The sequence below is a fragment of the Mustelus asterias genome, chromosome 6 (assembly GCF_964213995.1).
Source record: "Mustelus asterias chromosome 6, sMusAst1.hap1.1, whole genome shotgun sequence".
NCBI classification, from domain to species: domain Eukaryota; kingdom Metazoa; phylum Chordata; class Chondrichthyes; order Carcharhiniformes; family Triakidae; genus Mustelus; species Mustelus asterias.
In genome coordinates this window covers 52127852-52149327 of record NC_135806.1, presented here as the reverse complement: position 1 = coordinate 52149327, position 21476 = coordinate 52127852, and the positions used below count along the sequence as shown (strand labels likewise).

The window sequence follows — 21476 nt, the reverse complement described above, 5'->3', positions numbered from 1 at the left end:
CAGCGCTTCCACATCCTTCTTATAGTGAGGTGACCAGAACTGCACACAATATTCCAAATGTGGTCTCACCAAGTACCTCAATTAGTTCCATATAATGCTGTGTTTGCTTTATGTTTCTGTTGCACTGGATTCAGATTGAAGTGTTTTCAGAATAGATTTATTTATGATTTAGATGTTCTATCCACTCAAACCAATTACGTTTTTCATCATTAATATCATGTGTTATAGATTTTTTAATATTCAATGCATGAAATAGCACTTATCATATGCTTAGCAGAGTATTTGTGAAAGATGGTTTGATTTGAGAATCGAAACATGCCACAGTTCTAAACTCTGGTTTTTATAATTCCAAATACACAATGCAAACTGCCACTTTTTATAAATTAATCCTGACCGTATGACAATATACTATTTTCCCCACAATATGATTATACAAAAATTAAAATACAACTCCATATGAGGAGACAAAAACAGAAAATGCTGGAAAATTTTAGCAGGTCTGAGAGCATCTTTGGAGAGAGAATAGCTTTCAGCATCCGCAATATTTTGCCTTTATCCATATGAGGAGAACCTATTTGAATTTTTCCTTCAGCAACAACTTCAATTAATAAGCTGGTTTCCTTAATTGTTTTCCATTGGGCTAATGAATGCTTTCTAACTTCCTTAACTTTTGCCTTATCAATAGTTTTCCACTTGTTGCATGTCATTTTAATTTTACCAAGTGAAACTTTATAAGTCTGCCTTTAATTATGCATCATCCAATACCAGTCAATAAGTTGTTTTTAGACAATTAACATGGATGATGTATACCCAGTTATTTAAGACTCAAGGCCTGAATTTTCACAACAATGGATGGGTTCTGCCTATTAATCAAAATGGCGCTGGAACCCTGATTCCGGAAGTCCCATTTGAACCTCGCACTCACCATTTTCGCCAGGGAGGAATGGGGCAGATTGTGGTTTGCACATCCATGATTCACGGAGGTACCTCACGTGTAAAAAATGTAGCTGTCTTCAGGCAGAGTTAATCTTTATTGGTGAGATGTCCAAAACATGGCTTGTGAGCTTTAGTCATTTGAGTAAAAAGTCTAATGCTGCCAGAGGTGCAGGTATTTATCTAGGAGAGGTTCCGGTACCAATTGGGATTGTTAAAAGTAGACGTCAGTGTGAAAAGAGTGGATAAACTCTGGAACTGTCAAGATATTTAAATAAAGCTCTTTAAAGTTTTGGAAAAAGAACAGCCTGCCGTTTGAAAAAAACTCAATGCTTGCAACTATTGACATAAGCCTGTAAGTTATTGTAGAATTAGTGCTGCATGACTCACGGCACAGCCTATCATTATCACAGTGTGGGGCCTGTAAGCTTACTGTTTGATTGATAGCTCCAAGTGATTATAAAGTATTTGATATGTGAATATGAATACAAATGTTTTCATAAGTAATTAAGCTCTAATCAGTTATGTGGGTTTTTATGAATATGTTTTTAAATAGTAGTCATCAACAGACACTTAGAACCTCATTTTATTTCATTTCACCAAGGCTCCTGAAGTCTGCCCATGTAGCAAACACTGGGTGAGTTGACATGGAGAGTGTAAGGGCAAACGGTGCTCTGTGGGAGTTGAGTTGGCACTAAGTTGGCATAAAGAAACCTGATGGGGAGAGGGGAAAAGATTGGCATGGAGAGTATAAGGGGCTGTGGGATGGGTGGGGAGCATGAAGTAGGGTGAGGAGTGTGTGAGGGTGAGGGCTAAAGGGCTGTTTTTGGTTTGCTTGTATTTCTATGACCAGGACACAGTCCCAGAGCACGAGACAGGACTTAACAGCCTGACTCCGCACCTAGTAGCCTTTGTGGCTGCCTCTGCACAGTTTCAATGGGCGTCAAGCCTGAATCCTGTTAGCAACCCCCCATACCCCTCCAGAACATAAATCGAAACATCTGGGACACATTTTCCCGAGCTTAAGTCAGAATGGTGTATAACCTGCAGTGGAACTTGTAGGTGGTGATGTTTCCATGCATTTGTTGCCCTTGCCCTTCTAGATGGTAGATTTAGAAAGTGCTGTCAAAGGAGCAGTGCATTTTATAGATGGTACACACTACTGCCACTAACCATCAATGGTAGAAAGAACTCCTTTAGTGATACCCCAGGACTGAGATAATTGGCATTCAACAACCACCACCTTTTATGCTAGTAATGACTTCAACCAGTGTAGAGTTTCCTCCCTAATTCAAATTGACTTTAGTTTTGTTGGGCTCCTTGGTGCCATGATTGATGCCATGTTTGGTCAAATGCTGCCTTGATGTCAGGGGCTGTCATGCTCAACTCACCTTTGGAATCAGCTCATTGATCCATGTTTGGACAAAGGCTCTCATGAGATCTACAGCTGAGTGGCCCTGGTAGAACCTAAAACTGAGTGTTAGTGAACAAGTTATTGCTGAGTAAATGCTGTTGATGGCACGATTAATGATCCCTTACATCACTTTGCTGTGAAATAAACACAGTTGTGTGATATTGTTGAGATCTTTTCAGAATGATTTATAGCTCATTCTATATTGTACAATTAAATGCAGTATTTTTGATCCATATGTAAAATACACATCTGCAGTGGGATGGATCATGTTAAGTTAGAAGATGCACTGTTCTGTAATGACAGTATAAAACAAATAATTGTGATCAAAAGGTGTAATCATTCTGTATTTTTTAAATGCTGGATGGTTAGTTCACTTGAGAAGTAGGTTGCTTTCTGAATCCTGGCTTTGAGTGCTTGGTTACTTGAAGACATTATGCAACTATTGTATTCTATAGAGAGTGCAAAATTATACTGTCACTTGGCTTTACATTAAAGCGCCAAGGCAGGAGATAGAAAGTGTAAATTAGACTGATTATAAAATTCAGTGTTGCATTTTTCTAAATTTGCATCGAGCTTGGATGCTGTTTAATTCCTTTTAGATTACATTAATGTTCCATAAGCAGAAGGTGCAAAGTTGAAACTACATTAAACCATTATTACACTTCAGTTGTAGCTTGGATGCCAAGTCTGAGCAGACTCTGAAGTTAAACTGACTTGGAGTAGCTCTACCTCTTCCTGGTTTCAGTGTGATGTTGTACCCTGGTGCAGATTCAGGAATGCCTTGTTACAAATTTAGATAGCATTTATGTTGTGACTGTAGCAATAGAATGAGTCAAAACTGCCAGAAAATTCCAAAAAGGTTGTAAGAGTAGGTCACTTAACCCTTTGAGCTGGTTGCTCCATTCAGTTAGATCATGTCTGACATTCATCTTAATTCCCATCTACTCTCATGGTTTTGTAATTGTTACTACTTTGGAATAACAAAACATCAGTCTCAGTTTTGAAATGTTCACTTGACCTTGCTGCCTAAGTTTTTTTTTGGAGAAAGAGTTCCAGAATTCCTCTATACTCTGTGTGAGGGGAAAAACGGTTCCTGATATCACCACTCACCTCTGAACAGCTGCGCTTTAATTTAAAGGTTCTGCCCCCTTGTTCTGAATTGTCCCTCCAAATAGTTTTTCTCTATCTAAACACCTCAATTGATCACATCCTTAATCTTCTATACTCAAAGGAATACAAGCCTACTCTATGCAACCACTCCTCACAATTTAATCCATTTAGCCTTGGTGTGAATCTGCACTGCACCCCCTGCAAAGCCATGTAATCTTCTTGAATTGCAGTGTCCAGAACTGAATAAGCACTTTACGTGGGATCTTACTAGAAATTTCATACAACTGTATCATGACTGTTATCCCTTTGTATTCTTGTCCCCTTGAGGTATGTGAGGTTACAGAGAGAAGTTCTGTTGTACATGCTGATATAAGAATTGAAAGGACATAGCTATGTAATGATATTTACACTGAACCAGTCAGAAGATGAGTTCAAATCCTATTGTGACAATCTGCAAATTTGAATAAATCTAGTAATTTGTTCCAGAAATGTGGCTAAGAAACCACCAATTGTTTGACCAAAACAACTGATTATCATTCATGTCCTTCAGGGAATTTTTTGCCCACTTGATTTGACCTACAATTAACTCCTGCATGTGCTATGTGGTTTTCACTAATTATTTTCCTTGGAATGGACATACTGCCAAGGCAATAGCAAAAAATTCCAAAACCAAATACAATTAGAAAACTATTGAGGTTCTTGTTAAGGACAGGAGAGGAATTCATTTAAACAGTACTAATTTCTCCTCTCACCACCCATCTGTAAGCAGAAGGATGTTTGGATTTGTTTCCTGTTTATAAGCAGTGGCGTGTTTCCCAATCCCTCGGTGCAGTTTTTTTTGTGTGATCCAGTTTTCTATTAATAATGACATCGCAAACTTCAGATGGGATGAACTCAAAGTTTATTTGCACCCACTCAACACAGGAGAAGGGTTTGCAACATTGCCTCTGCACTCAAAGAATAAACAGAGGGATAGAGAAAAGGTTTACAGGGCAGAGACCAGTGAGAAAATAAATATTGTTTCATGTGGGTTACAGAGTCCAGAAGCAAAGTCCAATAAGCTATTCCTTCACTGAGATCAGTGGGCAGAGAACCGATGTGGTATAATTTACTTCTCCAGTGATATTGACTTCACATAGTGAAATCGGTGCTCAAGGGTTTTCTATAGTACAGAACTTTCAGCAAAAGCAGGGTAGATGGTGCCAGGTGTCCAACCTGGGCTAGAGTTCTTTCAGTATGGCCTGCTAGTCAGATGTTAAAATAGCAGACTGAACTCTTTAGTTCAGCAAGGCAATATTACTTTTTCCACAAGCCAGAGGCATGTGTCACATAACCCCTCCAGATCTTCAACAAAGGATGTGTATCCATCATCTGGAATTTGACTGGATGTCAAAGACTGCTAAATGTCCCAGCCATTATGAGTTGAGAGGAAGATTGAAAGAACCTTTGTTTTCGACTCTCAGTCTGCAGCTGGTAACCCTAGATTATTAAATTAAAATGGCTTTCTATACCTCCTTTTCAAGATGGTCTATGCAGTCCTCAGGTGATTGTTAATGGCTCCTCAGATAATGAGCTGCTGAGTTTACCTGAAACTGCAAAGGGACTTCTTTTGTTCTGGGCCTCAGATAGACATGGGTTCAGCTGTTTTAAGGACCTTGTTCAGCCAAGGTTTAGTTTTCAAATTTAGAAATAGTAATGAGTATAATATAAATAAAAATATACAGTGTGAGGTCTTAGTCCCTCACAGATAGAGAATGTGCACCATGCACAAGGTTTTAAACATTTGAGGTACTTCACTTTAGAATGAATGAAAAGGCCTTCAAGAGGGGGCACAGAATTAATTACATGGATAGATTGGAGAAACAGGTGGTGCTCCTTATCGAAGAGAAGGTTGTGAGGAGATTTGATGGAGGTTTTAAAATAATGGAGAATCTAGACAAAATAGATAAAATAAACTATTGCCATTGTCAGAAGCATCTAGAATCGGAGGCCATCGATTTAGGATGAATGACAAAAAATAACCCAAAGGTCACATGAGGAAAGAATTTTTTAACTGTGCATGTGATTATGATCTATAATGCTCTGCTTGAAAATGTGGTGGAGGTGGATTGAATCATTGCTTTCAAGAGGAAATTAGTAAGTACTTGGGAAGGAAAAAATTGTAGGGCGTGACAGAAAGGATGGGGAAGGGGGACAAACTAGATTATCCTTGCTCAATGGACTTGATGACCAAATGGTTGTCTCCTGAGATGATGTGGCATTTTTTTGATTCTAATAACATCAATTCTGTTTGTATAGGACCGTATTCGCAACCATAAGTATCGGAGCCTGGGGGATCTAGAAAAGGATGTAATGTTGTTATGTCATAATGCTCAGACATTCAACCTGGAAGGATCGCAGGTTAGTGTTTCATTCAATTAATATTAGAATTAACTGAATTCTGTTGTATACTGTGAAGGTGTAAATATGGTGATTCTTTGAACTGAACTCTCGGCAGGATAAGGACTAGTTGAAGGAGACTGTCTCGTAAAACATAGTCAAAACCTGTTTTGACAAGAATTGCAACAGTGTAACAAATAATTAAGTTTGTATTTTTTCCATGAATTAATAATTCTAAGTGAGGCCTGTAGAAATATATTAAGATTTAAGCATTTGAGATTGATGATACAAAAATTGCTAATGTTTATTATTTTAGAATTTGAAGTTTTGCAGCTCCCATTTCCTTTGTATGCTTACCATTATATTATCATAAAATATTACATTTTCATCAATGTTTCTTGGCATCAATGATACCAAGGATCACTCCTGTAAACCCCCAAAGTATGCTGATACATAAAATATTGGAGTGTGTTGCCAATGAGTCAAATAAACTTTTGCCTTGCTTACTGATTTGAAACTTCCATGTTCACATTATTTAAGATAGCAGAGAGATAAATACTATTCGTGACTTGAGCTTTAAACTCCAAATTAGATTTGCTACAGGGATCAAATTGACAGGAACAGAAGATCAGTGCAGCTGATTACAGAACCGTGACATACTTCTCTTAGAAAAGTAAAGACTCCACACTTCATTAACTCTGATATTAGTACTAATATGCTTGCGCTGGAGTTTCTGCGTTAATTAATTCATCTGACACAATCCCCACCCACAAATCTGACTACACACCCAGATGAGCATGGCAAGCTTCTGCTGACTGTGCCCATTTGGGGGTGTTCATTATCGTATTGCACCCATGGTTACCCATTAATCCACCATCTGCAGCTGCAGTGACCAGTCAGTTGAAGCCTCAGTCAGCTCCCCCTCTCATTCTGATGCTACAATTACTTTGAATTTGAAATCATTTCAACTCCGTTGATCTTCCCTCAGTAGTTAAGATCTGCTCATCAATTGAAACTTCTAATTGGACTGATTCATCAGTAATTGTATGAACAAATTTTCATTTTAACTTAGTTAGTTGAATATTCTTGAGCTGGTTCTGGTTGATAACCCTGTTCAATTGTGCTGAGTCATTGGAGATTCTATATTCAGGTTTATATAAATATGAATGGAACTCTGGGTGTGATTTCACCTTGGCAAAGCCTGCCCATGTCCAGTCTATTTCCCGATTCTGTCCATAACAGCAATTCCAGGCCATAAATCATCAGACTAGCACTTCACTGCAATACTGAGGGAGTGTTACATTGTTGTAGATATTAAACATGGTTCTCTACCCTCCATGCCTCCCTCTTACAGATGTAAAAGATCACGTGGTACTGCTTAAAGAGGAAAACAGTTCTCCCAGTGTTCCTTCCCACACCTACTCCTCTGCCAACCTGAAAACAGATGATCTCATTATTTATTCAATTCCTCTTTTCAGTTCTTGCTTGAGTCAGAACTTCCCAGTCTTTTTGGTCTTATTCCTAGTTCTCAGCTTGTACCATACAAACGTGTTAATATGTTTAGTGATTTTGAGATCTCTGTTATTGGATTGTAGCATGTCTCTTTAGATTATTCACTGTTTCTGTTTTACAGCCAATATTCTTTGAGGAGAAAACATTTTCAAATCACATTTCAGGTTTAAATTGAACTATGGAAATAATAGTGTTGGCTTTTTCTACCTTGACAAAGTTAGAAAAATTCTAGAAATACAAATGCTTCTAACTTAGAAATACCTAAACTCTGCTACATCCCAATTGCTTAAACTTTGCTACATCCCAATTCTCAGCCTTGTGCTATCAAAAATCAATTTTCTATCTCCAGTAATATTACTGAAGATTTATGTTGTTCAGAGCCTTATAGATTGCTTTTTCAACAAAGGAAATTTTTATATCTCAGATTTGGGAAAGATGAGTGATTCTGACACGGTCTCTGTGGTAATGCTTCATCTGACCTACATAGTTGCATTTTCACTTTATAATTGAGAATTGAATCCAGTTAAAAGTTAGGAATGTTTGTTTATCAAAACTTTCACTTCTATTACACTTGTATCATAGTGTAGTAGAATGTAACATTGCACAGTATTGGAAGAAAATATTTTAATTAGTATCTTTTATAATGAATTGTGACCAAATACTAGCCCATTAACTTGCAAAAAGGGTTGGGGGTCATTTCTTTCAGTTTGATATGTAAATAAATGCTGTTACTCTTCTTTAAACATTGATTTGTTACAGATTTATGAAGATTCCATCGTTCTTCAATCTGTATTCAAAAGTGCAAGGCAGAAGATTGCTAAAGAAGAAGAAAGCGAGGAGGAAAGTAATGAAGATGATGATGAAGAAGAGGAGTCAGGTTCTGAGTGTGAGTTTGCAATGTTACCCTATTCATTTTAAATGTTGCTTGTTATATTAACTATATATCTAGTGTGAATGGTGGGGATTTATGTCAAATTCTGGGGGTTACCATTGCCCAGAAACAGAAGTGAATCAGCCATATAAGTACTGTGGTTACAAGAGTAATTCAGAAGCTGGAATTTCTGTGGTGAATAACTCGTCTCTTGACTCCCCAAAGCCTGTCCACCATCTACAAGGCATGAGTCAGAAGTGTGATGGAACATCCTCCACTTGCCTGTGTTAAGGACGGGGAGTGGTGGTAGGATAGCTTTTTCCCACCTCTCAGTTGTTGGTAATATTTTAGAGGAAATATTTTAAACCTTTTTGGGTGACAATTTCCATTTCTTCTTTTTTAAGTGCTAGACCTGGTGAGAAAACTGGTGTGCAGCTTGCCAGCTACACAGCTGATTTTTCTCTAGCACTGGAATTTGCGGTGAGTGCAGGCACAAAATCCTCCCTTTGGAATCTTACAATGTTAAAGGACAGGTAGAAATAGGCAGACTGGTGAGTGTGAATCAAAAAGAAGGAATAAAAAATTATTTACACAATACCTAGAATGTAGACACAATGAAAACATTCATGCCTTCAAATGCACAAACACAAAAATAAGTTTTAAAGATTACACATGCACTTAGGTTATTTACAGAATAACATGAAACAAATCACTTGGTTTAAATGAATCCTTTAAGATGAAGGTGTTGCAGACCTGTTGGGTTGTTCTCTTAGTTCTTTGACGATAAGTGCAAGTTGAAAGTCACTGGGTTTTCTTGCAATATTGTGACTGAGCTTGTGTAGAATAGAGATATGTTCTTACAGGTGAGAACAAATTAACCTCTCTGTCAGTGCCTGAGTTAACTGGTTGTTCAGTAGTGTTCTGTAATTATTGCTGGGTGGTGATTCCCCATTGTGATGCTTGTCCCAGACTGACCTGTTGTTGACTGATCCTTGGGATGATATGTTATCTGAAGTCAGTTTCGACCTTGTGACTACAGAATAAATACCTCCATTATCCACACACGTGGCTCACAAATTCTGGCCTGGCCAGCCTACTTCCTGCAAAAGTAATTTTAATTAAGTGAGAAGCTATTGCTATGCAATGAGGAATGAAGGTGAACAATACATCTTTTTGTGAGAAACAGATTTATTCATACTTCTCTTTGTTAGGTTTCTAGTTCACGGACTCTGGGAAAGAATTTTATTTGAGTATCTGTAAGTACCCAGACAATAGGAGCTGAAAGTTCCGTAAGTTGTCCTGCATTTTGAATGGCTCATCAAGGGAGAGTCCTCCAGACTCTCGTGGTCATTTACATTTCGATGATCCAGGAACAGAGTCACTTGACCTCTAGTCTCCATCTTGGTCAAGCTAAATTGTTTATAGGCCATTAGTTAATGGGCATATGTCAGGAACGTCAACCAGGATAAGGCAGCTCAACATCATCCAGGACAGAGCAACCCACTTGATTGACACCTCATCACAGGGGGACCAACTCTTGGGGGAAAAAATCGATGGGACGCTGGCATGGGGGAATTAGTGGAGGGAAGGGGTTGTCCAGACTGCAGGAATGGGCCATCATGAGGAGAGTGCTATATGCATGCTCAGCTGCTTACTATGCATGTGCACAAATCAAGGAACTCAACCAAGAAGTGAAAAGTCACATGCGGTCTCTGAAGCAATGATTATAAAATAAAGGACAAACAGTGTCCCAACATCAAACAACATGGGACATGGAACAAGTTCCTTTAATTAGGAATGATTGTTCACTCTGCCTCATCCACCACCATAAACAGTCATTCCTTCCACCACCAATGCATAGTGACAACAGTGTATGCCATCTACACTATGAGCTGCTCTACTGTTCCTTTGACAGCACCTTCCACAACCTCTTGGACAAGGACAGCAGATGTTTGAGGACACCATCCCCATCAAGTTCCATTTTGACTTGGAACTATGTTGCCGCTCTTTCACTATTGCTGGGTTAAAACCCTAAAACTCCCTTCCTAACAGCATTGTTGGTATCCCTACACCACATAACATGTACTGCAGCAGTTCAAGAAAGAGACTCGTCACCAACTTTTCCAAGGCAATTAGGGATGGGCAATAAATGCTAGCCTAGCCAGCAATGCCCACATCCCGTGAACATTTAAAGCAAAATGTTGGTGTCAGTGTGTCATTAAAAATTGTTCTCAGTGTTCCCAAAATAGGAGAAGCAAAAATTATTTAGGGTTCCTAGTTCTGATAACTAAACAATGACCTCGGTTGAAATGTGTGCAGATGATCTCAAACCAATTAATTCCCAGTGATGGGGCTGGATTTTATATTTTTCAGCAGGATGAGGGTGACAGTATGGAAACTTTGTCCTTTGCCCTGTGCCACCTCAGCTTGTCCAATCAAGCATGTCCAATTAGTGGCTGTCAGTAGAAAGGAGGCCATTCAGGACTGTAGACTGAGACTTCATGCAAGAGAGGGGTATTGCCACAAACAGGATGTAGTTGTGGCTAAAAGTTTAATGGTCCTGTGGTTTCTTAACGTCTCTTTAATTTTTCTTGAGGGCTCCGAAAACTGCAGAATGAATTGAGAAAACATGCAGATGCTGCTACCTTCACCACCAGAATGCTACATGTGCTCGTGATCCAGGTCTTCTGCCTCAATATATTTGTCATGAAGCACACTCACGCGAGCGTTTTTCTGTCCAAGGCTTGAAAAATACAAGTGTGCAACAATAAACCCCATACAACTGCCTTTTTAACAAGCTCAATTGCTTGTTAGTTGGTGACTCAAAATGGCGGTTTCTGATTTATATGCGTAATATTTGAGACTGGCTTGATGATGTTGAATTGCCGGCTCACATCATTATGCCACATTTCATGTTTGCCCAAAGGAGAACATCACTCCTGCCTGCCTGATTGAGTGCAAAAATCCAGCCAAAATAAAGGCAAAAATCGTATTAACCTTTGAGGAATGACTGTACCAAGCTGATGAAAACTGTTTTTGAACATTAATTTATAATGAAAGAATAACCCAGTGGTTACCCATGTGAAAATCTTGGCTTAAAAATTCCTTCCAACAAATTTCTGTGAATTAAAAACTCCAAATATAAAAAATCTAGTGCATGAAAGAAAATTCTTGGATTGAAGAATAAACTAACATAAATTGTATAGGACCCAAAAACAAAACAATGGTGTGTGAATATTTTACCCCTTATTGGGGATATGACATCTTGAAGATTTAGATTTTGAAGGTGTAAACCGATTATAGCAAGTGATATTTGAAGCAGGAAATGAACTAGTAACAATTTCAAAGTAAAAACAAATAGCGGAGGTTGAATTCGCCATACAACTGAAAGACAGTTTGGCTTCAACTGTACCAATATAATTTCAACAGTTGACTTCTTTGACAGAAGAACCGTCTGAATTGCCAAATTCTGTAAATGTTAATCTATACATTTTCTGTCTCAGTCGTCCTTTGTTATTGTGTTAAATTGCTGGTTAGAGTTTGTCCTGAGCCATCAATTGTGTGCAGAATTCTGCTGATGTGACAACATGGTATTTCACTCAAGTGATTAACATAAATGATGGAAAAAAAATCTGAAGAGTTTCATTTCACAGGATTGTAATCCAAGAACCACTACAATTATTTGGTGCATGTTGCTAGACAATGAACAGGAGCAACATTCCCCCTATTTTCATTTTGAAATGCACAAACTATTTAAACCTGTGGCCAATTTAAACTTTTGGTAATTTAAAAGGGAGCAGCTTTCACAGAGAGTTTTGGATAGCTACACAACTTGGGAAATGTTGAGCAGGACCTAGTTTGAGTAGCTGCAGATCGCAGGGTCAAGAAAAGGGACAGGGACATGCAGGTTTTGCATTGCCACTATTCTGATAGTATTTATACTAATGATAGTTGGATTTTGTCTATCCAATTTTTGTCTGTTTTTGATTGGTCAGTTTAAGGTTTGGTGGGTTGATTTAGTGCGTAGAGTCTAGTGCACTCAGAAGCACGTAGGAACATGTCACGCGTGTGCAGCTGCAAACAGATGGTGAGATGTGGGAATTGGTAGAGAGCAAAAACAGATGGTAAAGAGAGATGAAAAGTTCCCCTAGGTGGCAAGATTGTTTTCCATGAAGAATGGGAATGGCATTGAAAAGGGAGTTGTGGTTGGTATCCATTAATTACGCAATTGGCGGAGACACTTACTGGAATCAACTTACTTAAAAGCCTTTCTTTGTGTTGAAAATGAAGATTCACTAGATTTGAATGAAAAAGCTTTAAAAATCTGTCAGGTGAGTTGACAGAATATTTCAGCATTAATTCTATAGGTGGAGAACATGATAATTGTCAATACCCTCCAGATTTCTACACTAACTGACTCCAATGGGCGTGCCACCACACAAGCATAGTCTCAAGGAAGAATCAATTATAATCTTGCTCCATTATTTGATCCTAAACAAGGTTGACAGAAACTGTTTTCTTCGGTGCTAGATGCTGAAATTATAAAAGGCAGATTTCCAGGAAATATTCCTCAAACGAATCCATCAGATGTAAACCTATCTTACAACTCGGGAGGAAACGGTTCCCAATTAGGCTTTCATAGAGTCATAGAGGTTTACAGCATGGAAACAGGCCCTTCGGCCCAACATGTCCATGCTGCCCTTTTTTTTAAAAACCCCTAAGCTAATCCCAATTGCCCGCATTTGGCCCATATCCCTCTATACCCATCATACCCATGTAACTATCTAAATGCTTTTTAAAAGGCAAAATTGTACCCACCTCTACTACTACCTCTGGCAGCTTGTTCCAGACACTCACCACCCTCTGTGAAAAAATTGCCCCTCTGGACACTTTTGTATCTCTCCCCTCTCACCTTAAACCTATGCCTTCTAGTTTTAGACTCCCCTACTTTTGGGAAAAGATATTGACTATCTATCTTGTCTATGCCCCTCAGTATTTTATAAACCTCTATAAGGTCACCCCTCAGCCTCCTACACTCCAGAGAAACAAGTCCCAGTCTATTCAGCCTCTCCTTATAACTCAATCCATCAAGTCCTGGCAGCATCCTAATAAATCTTTTCTGCATTCTTTCTAGTTTAATAATATCCTTTCTATAATAGGGTGACCAGAATTGCACACAGTATTCCAAGTGTGGCCTTGCCAATGTCTTGTACAACTTCAACAAGACGTCCCAACTCCTGTATTCAATGTTCTGACTGATGAAACCAAGCATGCCGAGTGCTTTCTTCACCACTCTGTCCATCTGTGACTCCACTTTCAAGGAGCTATGAATATGTACCCCTAGATCTCTTTGTTCTGTAACTCTCCCCAACGCCCTACCATTAACTGAGTAAGTCCTGCCCTGGTTCAGTCTACCAAAATGCATCGCCTCGCATTTGTCTAAATTAAACTCCATCTGCCATTCGTCAGCCCACTGGCCCAATTGATCAAGATCCCGTTGCAATTGGAGATAACTTTCTTCACTGTCCACTATGCCACCAATCTTGGTGTCATCTGCAAACTTGCTAACCGTGCCCCCTATATTCTCATCCAAATGTAAATGACAAATAACAGTGGGCTCAGCCCTGATCCCTGAGGCACACTGCTGGTCACAGGTCTCCAGTTTGAAGAACAACTCTCTGCAACCACCCTCTGGCTTCTGTGAAGAAGCCAATTTTGTATCCATTTAGATACCTCACCCTGGCCAGGAGGCTTAAAGCTAATAGACTAAACCTTGCATCCTATTTGGTTCCAGTTCTGCACATTGCGATGCACAAGTTCTTGATCAAAAATTGTAAATATTTTTTGATATATATATTAACATAGAAGGACAGAATTTAGTCCAAAAAACAATGTGAGGCAAAAGTTGAAGTATTTATCTTGAAGAGTTGAATTATATTCAATTTTACACATGTGGGTAGTATTATGGTCAGGTGAGAATTCATAGAAGGGCTCCCCTCCCTTTAATTTGACCACATCAGGTTTTTTAAAAAGATAGAATACTGAGTGAGTTTTTAACCATTCAAGTGTTGTGACTGCAAAGGAGACACGCTGACAGGTTTCTAGTTGGTCACCTGGAGTCAGTAGCATTTGCTGATATTTTTGACGCTACCTGTCAAGCAACAGGCAGTGTTCAGGCTTACAAATGGGTGGGGAAAGAAAGAGCCTCCTCAGGGTCTTCCTCTTTCTGCGTCTATTATTCTGACTGGCCTGGAGACATCTTTTTCTGAAAGCACATCCCATGATTTCTGCTCTCAAACTGACCAGTTATCAAAAAATGGTCATAGTCAGTTGATTCCAGGTACATGGTTTAGACATGATTAGATTATAATTGGAAGAGTTCCCTTCTTAACCAGGGTTTAAAGTTGTTTAATAGCTTGACCCACACACAATTGAATACACAGGTTGTCTGGATGTTCTATGAATGTGTTCAGAAATGGGGTCATTCACACTCCTCAAAGGTGATTGTCTCTGATGTCTTTATGTAAACTGGCTGACTCCATTTTAATGGATTTGGAATTTGTAAGGTACGGTTATGAAAATATTTGACAATTTTTGCTACTGTTCAGGTAATTTTTAAAGTATCTGCTGTCCAGTCATTTTACTTAGCAGGTAGTTTCAGCTCAATAAAGAAAATCATTTTGGTTTTTGACAGTAGAAATGTTATTAAACAAGAAAATATTGCTTAAGGTGTTGCCCCTTAAGAAGTTTCCATCTTGGCCACTCCATTTCAATGACATTCTGCTGTTTCTTGGCATTAGTTTGAACAGGTTCCAATTATTTTTTTATTCCACTATAATCTGATCTGATTTCTCTCTCATCCAAAGAAATGTCATCAGTATGTTTTAGTTTTACTAGTTGCCAATTTGGATTCTTTTCAGTCAAAATAGGCAGAAAGAGAGATTTGATTACAATAATGATATATATTGTCCTAGAAATCAAATGCCAGTATTTGATCATGCTCCAGGGTAGTAAAACACTCTCTGCCCTTACTACCTGATTTAGAACTATATGGCAAAATAATGCAGTTGTGATCAATAGCTAGTTTCTTAAAGAAAAGTTGACTTACACAGCATGCAAATTAATATTGTTATCGAAGCTGTGAATGCGTTACAGCCTTGTAACACACACACCAATCTATTCTTTTGTGTTTATAATAATGTGTTTCCACGTGTTCAGCAAATAGAATTTCGAAAGTAAAATACTTTCTTGTATATGACTTGCAGCAAAATCAGTCAAAGTTAAAATAAAGCTTGGTCGAAAGGACAGTGACAAAAGTCGTGAGAAAGGAAAAAGCAAGAAGAGGCTAAGTCGTGCTAAAATCAAGCCCGTCATTAGTGATGATGACAGTGATGATGACCAAGATGACAACGTAAGTTTTTAATTAAGATGATTTACTATTGCATGAAAAACAATTTTGAATACAAAAATCTTCAGTTTGAAACTGATGTGTAGCTTGGTTGTGTCACTTTGAGCCATTGTGAGGCTTTGAATTCAAATTAGAGCAGTTTCTTTTTGTGACTTTTTAGATCATTTACATGGTGTAGCAGAAATAATTTTCCTGATTGTTGCACTTCTCGATAATATTAGTTAATCAAGAATTTGATTTTATGGCTGTTCCTCTACTTCTAATGCTCTTATTTTCTAGTATACCCTATACATGTGACTCATTGAGAAATAATTGTTAGCTTCCCTTCCCCCTCTGCCATCATGTTTGTTTATGTATATATGAAAAAAGGTAAAAAGATGTTCTACAGGCTCATCCATTGTTGAGGCTTACTCCCTGAATTCACTTTAGTCTATTTGAATACTTGTAAGCCTTTCAGGTAAGGTGTTGTTGACAGCGGCACTTACTCAGCAATAACATGCACACTGATGCTCGGTTTGGGTTCCGCCAGGCCATTCAGCTCCAGCCTTGGTCCAAATGTGAATTAAAGAACTGAATTCCAGAGGGGAGTTGAGGATAACTATCCTTAGGAGGTCATGCTGCAACTGTACAAAACTCTGGTGCGGCCGCATTTGGAGTATTGCGTACAGTTCTGGTCGCCGTATTATAGGAAAGATGTGGAAGTGTTGGAAAGGGTGCAGAGGAGATTTACCAGGATGTTGCCTGGTATGGTGGGAAAATCGTATGAAGAAAGGCTGACATTAAGAGCATTCAAATGGTTATTGGATAAACATATGGATGATATTGGAATAGTGTAGATTAGAGGGGCTTTAGATTGGTTCCACTGGTCGGCGCAACACCGAGGGCCGAAGGGCCTGTACTGCGCTGTAATGTTCTATGTTCTTAACATTAAGGCGACACTTGACCGAGTGTGACATCAAAAAGCACTAGCCAGATTGAGAATTTTATTCCTGATTTCCTACTAATTGGTCATTTTTAGCACAAATGAAGATGGCTGTGGTTGTTGGAGGCCCAACCATCTTCAGCTGCTTCCTCAATGATCTTCCCTCCAACAGAAAGTCAGAAATGTGGAAGCCTTCTGATGATTGCAGTGTTCAGTACCATTTGCAATTCCTCAGATACTGAAACAGTCCATGCCTGCATATAGCAACACCTGGACAACATTCAAAATTGGGCTGATAAGTGACAAGTAACATTTGGGTCACAGAAGTGCCAGTCATCCTCTCCAACAAGAGAAAATATAATCATCTCCTCTTGACATCCAATGGCATTGCCATTGCTGAATCCCTCACCATCAACAATTTGTGGATTACCATTGGCCAGTAACTTCACTAGACAAGCTATATAAATTCTGTGGCTATGTGAGCAGGTTAGAGGCTGGGAATCCTGCAGCGGGTAACTTACTTTCTGACTCCCAGAGCCTTTCCACAAGACAAAAGTCAAGCCTGCAGTAAATATTCTCTACTTAACTGGATGAATGCAACTCCAACATTACTTTGATGAGTTTGAAACCATCCAGAGCAAAGGAATCGCCTGGATTGGTGCCCCATCCACCACCTTGAACAATCACTTCTACCATCACAGCCGCACAGTGGCAATGGTGTACATTGCTGTAATATGCAGTGCAGCAACTCACCGGGGTTCCACTTTCCAAACCTGCAACTTATACTAACCAGAAGAACAAGGATAACAGGACAGATGTGAACACAGTCCATTACCCACGCATTTCTTCTTGTTCTGACTTGTTTTAGACTGTAAATAAATTAACCCCCCCCCCGAATCTCCTGCTTGTCTGGCTGCTCCCAATCCACAATTACATTTGGATGATTCCCTTTCACCATTGGTCATTTCCTCAGGATTAGTGTTGTACCAGAGCCAGCTGTTTTAAATACACAGGACAGGTTTAGATTTTCTGCTGATAGGCTCAGAACAGTGCATGTCAGATTCTCCCCCATCTCCTTGCTTTGGCTGGAAGTGATGGGAAGAGCAGCATAAACTATAACCACCGTCATATGACCAGATGTAATTAAATGCAAATTGCACTCAACATCGCTGCCACAGCAGTGCTTGACTCAAGCAAATTTTTGTTCTGACATCCAGGATTACAATTGGTGGCAGAATAACCACTTAAAATGTGAATGACTTAAATGTTTGGGTCATCAGTCCCATTCTCAGAAATTTGAATAAATTACTATTGCAAAACCAAAAAACAAACAAGGAGGCTGCCTCTCACTGCATTACTTCACACCAAGACCCAACCTATCCTACCCCCAATACCTGAAAACCACAACAGGTCCAAACACACCTTTGTAGCAGAAACGCTTCTGTATTTGTTTATGGGATGTGGGCATTGCTCATCCCTAATTGCCATCGGTGCCAGTGGTGAGCAGCTTTCTTGAACTGCTGCAGTCCATGTGGCGTAGGTACACTCACAGTGCTGTTAGAGAGGAAGTTCCAGTATTTTGACCCAGCATCAGTTGGTTGTATAGTTCCAAATCTGGATGGTGATCGGCCTGGAAGGGAACTCCAGGTGGTGACATTCCCTTGTACTTCTAGATGGTGGCTGTCACGGATTTGGAAAGTGTTGCCTCTGGAGCCTTGGTGAATTCCTGTAGTGCATCTTGTAGATGCTACACACTGCTGCCACTGTGCATTAGGGGTGGGAGGGAGTGAGTGTTTGTGGATGGAGTGCCAATCAAGCAGGCTGCTTTTTCCAAGATAATGCTGGGTTCCTTGAGAATTATTGGAGCTGCACTCACCCAGGCAGGTGGAGAGTATTCCATTACGCTCCTGACTTATGCCTTGTAGATGGTGGACAGGTTTTGTGGAGTCAGGAGGTGAGTTACTCGCTTCAGGATTCCTAGCCTTTGACCTGCTCTTGTAGCCACAGTACTTGTACGGCTAGTCCAGTTCAGTTTCTGGTCAGTAGTAAATCCCAGGATGTTGGTAGTGGGTGATTCAGTGATGCAATGCTATTGAATGTCATGGGGAGATGGGTAGATTCTCTCTTGTTGAAGATGGTCATTGCCTGTCATTTGTGTGGTGTGAATGATACTTGCCACTTATTAGCCTAAGATTGGATAGTGTCCAAGTCTTGCATTTGGGTATATATCGGAGGAATCACAATTGGTGCTGAACATTGTAATCATCAGCAAACATCCCAACTTCTGCTCTTAAGCAGTTGAAGTTGGTTGGCCCTTGAACACTACCCTGTGGAACTCCTGCAGTAATATCCTGGAACTGAGGTGACTGACCTCCAGCAACCACAGCCATCTCCCTTGCTGCCAGATATGACTCCAACCAGCGGAGAGTCCCGTCCCTCCCCCTGATTCACATTGGCTCCAGTTTTGTTAGGGTGTCAAAAGTAACATTCTCACCTCACCTCTGGAGTTCAGTTTAGTAAAGTCTAGGACAAGGTCTTTTTAGAAAATTATTATATAATGTTTGTAAATATTACATCAAAATCACATTTTCTGTGTAGATTCAAATATAAATACTGTTCTATGTAAATGTTGGCAATTCTTGCTTGCTCACCTCTCCCTATCCATATAATTTTCAATGGAGGAAGGCAACATTTCAGATCTTTAAATCAAATTTTAACATTAAACACGTTAATTACAACGTGCACAGTGGCACAATGGTTAGCACTGCTGCCTCAGCACCAGGGATCCAGTTTCAGTTCCAGCCTTGGGTGACTGTGTGGAGTTTGCACATTCTCCTCAATGTGTGTGTATTTCCGCCAGATGCTCTGGTTTCCCTCCACAGTCCAAAGATGGGCAGATTAGGTTGATTGGCCATGTTACATTTTCCCTTAGTGTCTCAAGATGTAAGTTAGGGGGTTTAGGGGGATAGGGCCTGGGTAAGATGCTCTGTTGGAGAATCGGTGCAGACTCAATGGGGCCCTTCTGCACTGTAGGGATTCTATGATCTAAAAATGCACTTGTTAATGCGCCAGTTTCCTTTGCATTCAACTAAATGTTTTTGCTTTAAATTGTTTGAATGCTGTGTATTTGAGGATTTATGGTAGTAAACTGCTAATTTTGAGATGTAAAGAAATCTGATAAATATTAGGGGTAGTCATGCACCTTAGAGCTATGAAAATAAGTTCCAGCAGAATTGTCCAAATAAGATCAGAGGTTCCTATATTGCCATCTTCCTGCAAGATGGTTCATTTTCAAAACAGCTTATTTTCCTTCTAGCTCTGAAGTACCAATACCTGGGATTTATGTTATCAGTAATTTGATTTCCTCAGATGAAACAGCATGAAATGAATCCTGACATCTCATTCCTTTCAAGTTTTAACTTTGGCTGTGACTTGACATCAGGAATGATTCAGTGCCCACCAAAGATTATGTGGAATGCAAATGTTTCCTGAAATATCCATTTTGCCAAATCAACTGTATGTGTATTAAATGTCGAGGATACTATATATAGTAGACACACAACTCAACTGTTGTACATATTTTATGCATTATTTAGTTTTAAATTTGAAAATGTAATGACAACAAAACTGCTATAAAGGATATGGAAGCAGTTGTTCTGGATGTGATATTTCACGAGAATTAATTGCATTTTTTTAGAAATAAGCTGGAGATTTTGCCAAATGTATCAACATCAAGCTGCCAAAACTGATATGAAGCTGCAATTGAGGTCTTGCTCCTGATTTAAAAATGTGTCATAATCTCTTATGAAAATGCTCTGTCAAATTTAAATTAAATTGTTGATTTTCGTTCCTTTCCAGGACCAATCTGATATCAGTGGAAGTGAAGATGAATGATTTTTTAAAAATGTGAATTGCTTCATGGACAAGTCCTTGTTTCTGTAACTTTATCAACTGTTTTGTTGCACAGCTATCCATAATTCCTCCTCCCCTCCTTTACCCTTCCCCCAGCTTGTCCTTTATCTGAAAGTAAATCTGTTAGTAGAACAGTATAATCTTTAGTTTAGTTTTATGTAGGCATGACTGCAGTAAAATCATTTCCTAAGTATTCATCTGTTTGCATCACCATATATTTGCTTTATGCTTGTCAAATTGAATAAAATGCTTTTGAATTGTATCAGTTTATATATACATTAAAACATAGCTTTTTTTTGTGTTCCTAAAGGTCAGTGTCTCCACAGCTTTAAATCCTGACAAATATAATTCAAGTGGAAAATTTGTATCATTATGCACATCCCCTTTTAGTTCAATTTGTTTTGAAAATATTGTTTTGCAACCAGTGCTGGTAATAAGCTTTTCCTTAAGTGTACTTAATTCTTGCTTTCTTTGCACAATGTCTTTGGTGTATCTGATTGCCCAAGGCAAATAAAATCTAATTCAGTTGTAAAGAGTGAAGTTTTTTGTCTGTGTTTATTTAAGCACTAATTAGGAATTTAGCAAGGTTAGGATACTTCATGGGGAATCCTGAAATGTTATTTATATTGCCACAATTGAGGTCAAGGTTAGTTAAAGGTCATCTCTTGAAAGAATTGTAAAACTGTATTTTGTGATTTGTGAATTACTTTTAGACCTTGTGTAAAAAAGATTGCACAGATGAGAGTACGGTGTACCAAGTTGATTTGACGTTTGTGGAAATGGATGGCAATTAAACAACATTCTGTCATCTGAATAGCTTTGTGAAGTTCTGTTTTGTGGGAGGTGATGAAATACCATGTTTTCTTAAACGTGATATTTATCTGTAGCATATGCTTAATTATAGAAAACATTCTGGTCTCAAGTTGTTTATTGATGCTTTTACTTGAGATTTGAATGTGTTGATTCCACTCCCTCAGTTCTCCAAATGCTGAACTAACTTGTTGCGAGCAAAAAT

General features: G+C 39.0%; 1 protein-coding gene across 3 annotated transcripts in view; it reads left to right on the top strand.

Annotated features, from left to right (window-relative positions):
- LOC144494859 (SWI/SNF-related matrix-associated actin-dependent regulator of chromatin subfamily A member 2-like) overlaps nt 1-20996 on the top strand; it is a 132857-nt gene extending 111861 nt beyond the window's left edge. For all 3 annotated transcript variants that reach the window (XM_078214314.1, XM_078214315.1, XM_078214313.1), the window contains exons 32-35: nt 5756-5857; nt 8108-8234; nt 15485-15630; nt 20408-20996. In XM_078214314.1, coding sequence (XP_078070440.1) covers nt 5756-5857; nt 8108-8234; nt 15485-15630; nt 20408-20443 — 411 coding nt within the window. In that variant the 3' untranslated portion in view covers nt 20444-20996. The remainder of the gene's footprint in view (nt 1-5755; nt 5858-8107; nt 8235-15484; nt 15631-20407) is intronic.
- The last annotated feature ends 480 nt before the right edge of the window (nt 20997-21476 follow it).